Below are 6,983 nucleotides of genomic sequence, written 5' to 3'. Positions count from 1 at the left end.
TTTGAGAATTTATATGCACATAACATATACTACACGTATCTTGAAATTACAACATGTCAATCTAAACTCCTGACACACATATATCTTCCTTAGCAGGCCTATACAGTACAAATGATGTAGTTATTAGGCCATCAGTTATGATCAATTCATAACAAAAATAATCAATTACAATCAGCAATTATAACCGCTTCATACAAAGTGGTATCGAAGGAAAAACTAAACGTTACAAAGCCAAGTTTAGTAGTCCGACAATTGTATTGGCTTTGATTAACTGTGAACGTATTTGCTTTGACTAACTCTGAATGTTTATGAAACATTTTGCATTTTTGTTACATGTTGTTGTAATAGAGGACTTGATTATGACAGATCACAATTTCATGGTTGAGTAAAGGCGGTGTATTTGTGAACAATTGTGCATGTACCAGGTATTCAGAAAACATATTGCGTTGGTAAAATGGTTCTTGTATTGGAATAGAAACATTTAAAAAGAGTTACCGGTGCACTATTCACAAGAACTTGATGTTCAAATGTTAATTTTTGAAAAATCTCTTCCATTTGATTTGAAATCCCCCAAAAACCAGTTTCTTAAATTTGACTTTTTTCATGATGAAAGCGTTAAATACCTCATTAAAGAATCTTACCTGTTCGCGTATAGACTCACGTTATGCTCTGAGAAATCCGAATTTGAAGCGGCATCACACGATTCAACGAGGATATGCATATTTGCTGAAATAGTTTATGTTATGTAATACTTAAATATGTGTATAATGCATAATTTGGATAAACTATTTTGGAAAGTTATGTCTGTTCATTACATTTTTCTGAACTTCTTTCATTAGTCATGTGGTGTAACAATATGTGAAAAACTTAAATATTGTTATATAATTATAAGGAATAAACCGCAATTAAGATTAAATTAAATGAGGTAAGCTATTTCTATTAACTTATTTGATAAAAAGAAAAATAAAAAAAAATAAAAAAAAAATAAATAAAAACAAAAAACAACGAATTCACAATGCATTTTGTAATTGATAACTGAACCATTAAATTACTTTTATATATTGTCTATAATATACTGTTATCATTAACAATACAATTCATATTTACCTGGACCAGTGATTTTCAGCTTATACGTATGCTCTATATCAACATTGGTGACCGGGGTGTTATCGATCGTTGTCACTTTAATTCTCAATTCATTGGTGAGTGGAATATGTGTTACAGCCGTAGGAGAAAAAGGACTACTAGAAAATGAATACAAATGCATCATTTAATTCACTGATAAAGTTTTATTGAGATTATCATATCAGTACCATTCTTGTGAATATATAACTTAGTAACTAGGAAAACAAATACTCTCCAACTTGCCATAATTCAATTGTATGTCTTATGAAGAACTGGTTTAATCAGTTTAACCATTACATATTCTTTTCTGTTATGTTACTGAAATTTGTATCGAGTATTCCCTTTGGATGAAATAAATATATATTATATATACATACTTCGAGACATTGTAGTCGACCGCTATTTTTGAGCCGTCACAGACAACAATAGCCTCCTTTATCAGCGAATGTGATTTTACTACAGGTCCTGCTGTCCCTTCATGTGTCTCATTAAAAATTAGTATCTTCACCGGCTTATTCTGAAAGTTTAGTAATCATTTTCGGTATTATATAGGCATATAAAAGTAGTTAATATAAAACATGAATATTTGATCTTATTTTTCTGATTCTAGCTAAAACTGAACAAATTAGGCTCTCCTTAGAAATAGATTGACACAAAATGACATTGAATTGATTCTATTTTTCTAATATCGGACTAACAATAAAAAAAATCACAAAGATGGCTTAATTCCTGATAGACATTTTTGGGTGGATCACTAATTCTGAATGAACTCCACAATTTGAAAACATAACCCTGAAAAGATCGAACAAGACTCTCCGGTACAAGGTATGTGCTGTATAAGCAACAAAAGCTGCGAAAACAGTAAACTTCGATATGTCATTTATTACGGCGAATCATATTATTTGTATCATCACATCATATTCTTAAGTGTACTTGACGGTTCATTATGACAGATACAAATTCGATTTTGTATGCATTCTACATGTTACTTCTCGTTTTGACTATACACTGTAGTTATGCCTTGCTTTTTAATATCTCTTTCATCAATTACTCACATCCATAGTGATAACCTGTATAAGTACATAACATTAGTGATTTCTTTCTACGTCACGTTATACTGCTCTTAGTTAGTTTCTCCGATGACTGTACACATATTCACTCATGTACTCGCGAAGACAAGCGATTTGTGTATGTCCATGTGAATTATATATAATATAATATATTGCTGTTTATATGATTCTGTACATTGAGATACACTACAATCGATGATTTAATGTTCATATAGAACATTGGAATGGTTTACAAATTGTGTAATATGCTATTAAGATTCTATGGATTTTTGTGGATAATGATTAATATATGTAGTTCAATACACGCGTCATCTCTTTGCGCTAATGAGTATTTGCCTCAGTACGATGACGAATTTAACAAAATAGTCCTTCAGAGCGTGTCACCAAACGACCTTCAATGTCATGGTTATATAATCCACTTACATGGATAACTTCTTACAATACTACAAAGACGTCCCAGCACTAAACAGTAGTGGGCAAGTCTTGAATATCAAAGATAAAGTGTTATTTCTCAGTGTGAGATTTTCCTGTCAATTCATTGAAAACATGCCAGAACAAAAGTTGGCTCTAGTTTCATTTTGAGAACATGCATTACTAGGATTTGACCTAATTTTGTTGAGGAAGGACATGATGATACCCTGTTAGGTTACGTTTTACCACACGTGCAAATTAATTTAAACTTACTATAGGACAACCAGTGATTGTGAAGTCATCGCCGCCAGATATGTCGGCGGCTTTGAGGGTGTCGCCTTCGTTGTGATTACACTCCACGAAGACAGACGCGACATGGCTATCCTTAGTGGCATGGATTGTTCCCGATACATCACATGCTAACAATAAAATCAATAAGATGAATTAGTTATGTTTTGGTGCTTTTGACGTTTTCATTAATATTGTTTGTCACTTATGTATTTTAAAATCTAAATATTTTGCACCTGTATCAGTTTGTACAAACGAAAAAAATACCGAAAGAATAAATTTACATCATTTCATAAAAATAGATTGCAAAAACGTTTAAGCAAACACTTATTACACATCTCTTGTGAACGTATTCAATTTAAGTATATTTGAATGACATCCTAGAAATTCAAGGAGCTCTTGTCAACGATAGAAATATTCTTCAAATTCCTTTCCAATATATCAGTTTGATATCACAAGCTGGCAACAACCTTGCTGTTTGAAAATTGTTACACTGAAATCTTTAGAATCGGATTAAATTCGAATCAAATGTATACAATATACACAGAGATTTAATTAAGATAGGTATTATACTTTCGTCATTGTATTATATATTGTCGAAATATGCCACTATTTAATGTGCCTTTTTGACAGAATATAATTTCAAATTATATTTAATTTCATTATCCTATCTCTATAAACTTCGTGAAACAATCGCATCCGATATATTAGCAAAGTACTTACTTTAGAACCTCTCAGAGGAAAGTTTAATTCTAGATCACAAACAGACAGGAGATGATATGCTGTTGTTTGACTCGATTAACTTAAAATTATTTACCTTTACATAGTTTCAACGACTTTCATTATCTCGAATGAATACTAAGCCCCGAGCACTTGCAACAAATAAAATATACATTAAATTATTAAGATATTTAAGATTAAAGGCGGAAGTTGTCGGATTATAATAAGAGTAGATGAGACAATGAGATGTGTGGAGGCAATCTACCTCCCGTCGTAAATCTCAACTTATGTTTTAAACGTCCACCCGTATTTTCCACTTAGAGTTATCACTGACAAGTGCTCAAATTATTTAAAGTATATTCAAGGTGCTGTTGTATGTTACGCACTGGACATTCACTGCTTTCTAAATTGTTATCTGGATATTCAGCGGCGTGTTAGAGAAATATTGGCAAGAACAGCCAGGAAGTAAGTTTTGCATTCTGCCTTTTGCAATCTTATAACAAGCAGGGAACTACTATATAAAATTTGATTGTTATGTAGAGAACAGCAAGACATACTTTTAGATTGTCAGAGATAAATAAATTAAATCTATCTACCACTTAAACTAATCGGTTTTAGAAAGAGCATTATTTAGGAAAAGGTACTCTGAAATACTAAAATTCACATTTCTTATTCTTTGAGTGTTAATTGATCTTCCATGTATTAAGGTAATTGACATGTAAAATATCTCCGTTTAAGGTAATATTTTCTTGGTTTCAGCAAACCACCAATGTTAGCCTCTCTGTATCGTTACCTTCTACTTCTTCTGATACATTTATTTCTATAGATTCATAAAACACATTTATTCAACAAAGAGGAAATTACATTAACGAGATTCGAACACTTTTTAATGGTGTTATGAACAGTTAGTATATAATTGTTATAAAACATAGTCATCGCCTTTCAACTTGTGTCCCTTTCACCAATAAAAATATTGTACACCTGTTATATTATAATAATTATATTATATGATAATGCCTGTGACAGATGAAAACATATACATGTATAGGATCCCCCCCCCCCCCCCCCCCCTGTGACAGAGGAAAACATATACATGTATAGGATCCCCCCCCCCCCCCCCCCCCCATATTTATACATATCAAACCAAGCGAAGTTTTAACGAAATAAAGTGCGGAAACCCTTGAATTTCGAAGATGTGATATCCGGAAATTCTTCTTATCTTTTACTAATGCATAAAATGACACATGCAATGTTAGCTCCAGTTCATTGTTAGGAACAATTGAAATATATTAAGTTCATAAGTAATGTCAAAAGTTTTGTTACTAAATGAATTATCAAACATTACATATAAATAAATAAATTATCCATAATTTCTAACCATATCAACTTGTATGTTACTTACATGTTACATTAAATACTAAATCGTTGGGGCCGCCGCTGTCGGAGGAGACACTGGTGATATAAACCAAGAAAACGTGCGATAGAAAACATAACAGGTTCCTGAATTTTGGCATCTTGTTTCCAGACTAAAACGGGAAGAGAAAAAACAAATTTAAAAAGTGGACCCTTATGTTCTTTTTAAAAGTTTCTTACACACAAAAAACATATAACGAGGTAATACATTATCTGAAGATTTACTAGGACTAACAATGAACGATTTAGAATATTTGCAGAATCAAATGGCTGCAAAGAACACGTCTAGTGCAAAATTAACATGCAATATAAAACATATACTCACAAATCTACAACAGCAAGCGACTGTATTCCAAGGCGATGTGAGAGGTTGTCACTAGGAAAAAATACTAACCAGGCTTCCTATATATCTATAGATGCTACGTGAGCACATGCTGTCATAACTAGAAAGATAAATAGACACGTAAAAACTTCGAGTTCCTGATATCAATACCTCACGTGATCTCAAAGTAAACCGTACTTTGTTGTAAATCTGCTGTAGTGTACATGACTCAAGTTATATGGCAAAGTGTAAAGTGACACAAGGAAGACTCCTGGTCGTGTGATATACAGGATAAATCAGTGGTCTTTTAGTAAAATGATACGGGCTTGATTACCCCCCCCCCCCCCCAAAAAAAAAAAACAACAACAACAACAAACAAACAAACAAACAAATGGGATTTTCAAAACAAACAAACAAATGGGAGTTTCTCACTTACTTCAGTTTCCTTCGACTGTGCTCTTCCATGCAGGTAGCAAGAGCCATTTGCTTAAAATAAAGCCAATCTTTCACTCTGCGAAGCATGCATACAAACACACACACATACATAATATCATGTTTGTGAGTTTACGAAACTTCAGTCAGTACGAGGTCCACATATTAGGAAACGTACGGTATATTTGCAGGGATTTCTAAGTTACCTGATGTTAAATAATGATAAGCATAATATAATACACCAACACCAATTTCAAGCTGTTATAAACAGTTAAATGCCAATAATATATGTCACAAGTTAATGTTGCCATAGGGAGATTTAAACTACATAGTAGAGTTCAAAAATTACGAACCAGCATTAACACCATTATTGTAAAACATGGTCGGCGCAACCTTCTCCTGGTTAAAAGAGATTGAATCAGTAACTTAAATGGAAGCGATAGTCAGTGCAATGAACGGCGATATGTGGGAGCAGTTAGGAAACAGTATTGATAACGTGTAAGCTTAAGTTTGTTTGGTGGCAAATATACCTTAGTCGGTAGCCTGTCCGATTGTTTCGTTATTTATTCGTAATCTACTACGAGTTGAAACTGCTCCTACATGTTGCCGTCGATTTGTTTTACTCATCTACAATATATAGATACAATTTGATCTTGTAATATATATTGGAAAAGGTTGCGCTGTGAGACTTTTTCTACCACACTTAATGCTGCATATATTTCAGCACATGACCCTATTGCAGAGACAATAACTGTGTTATGCATTGAAGAATGGTTCACAACCATCGGCCACCTGGACAAGATGTTTCAAAAGACAGGGTGGACTTAAAAAATACAGCATTAAAACAGAAACAATAGACCTTTCTATGTGTCAGTCCATGCCGATACAACACGGAGACTGTCAACAGTGTGACGTAATCGGAATGTTCAAGTAGCAGCAATGTACTATAATATTAATTTACATTGATAAGCTGAAGTCTCAAGGAGTTGGACAGACCAGTTTATGGTTTACCGTCAAGTTACCAAAGTCCGCTTTCAACAGTATCTCGGTTCTTAATAGTAACCGTGGAAATGGCAAAAGTGCCTCCAAAACAAAGAGTGTAAGAGATTGATCAAAATGGACAACATTTGTAGAACCTAAACAGAGATTATGCATTGTTAACATTGTCGTTAAGATTATTCACACAAATTCATTCAATTCAT

At 33.1% G+C, this 6,983-nt stretch overlaps 1 protein-coding gene across 1 annotated transcript; it reads right to left on the bottom strand.

The window, feature by feature from the left end:
* Window positions 1-573: 573 nt before the first annotated feature.
* Window positions 574-5,134, bottom strand: LOC117340791. Its single transcript, XM_033902563.1, has 5 exons — window positions 5,017-5,134; window positions 2,880-3,025; window positions 1,503-1,642; window positions 1,108-1,244; window positions 574-726 (listed from the first exon to the last, which is right to left on the bottom strand). The coding sequence occupies exons 1-5, from the start codon at window positions 5,126-5,128 to the stop codon at window positions 638-640; spliced, it is 624 nt and encodes a 207-aa protein (XP_033758454.1). The 5' UTR covers window positions 5,129-5,134; the 3' UTR covers window positions 574-637.
* Between the last annotated feature and the right edge of the window lie 1,849 nt (window positions 5,135-6,983).

Source organism: Pecten maximus, chromosome 13 (assembly GCF_902652985.1).
Source record: "Pecten maximus chromosome 13, xPecMax1.1, whole genome shotgun sequence".
Classification (NCBI taxonomy): Eukaryota; Metazoa; Mollusca; class Bivalvia; order Pectinida; family Pectinidae; genus Pecten; species Pecten maximus.
This window is presented reverse-complemented; position numbering and strand designations above follow the sequence as displayed.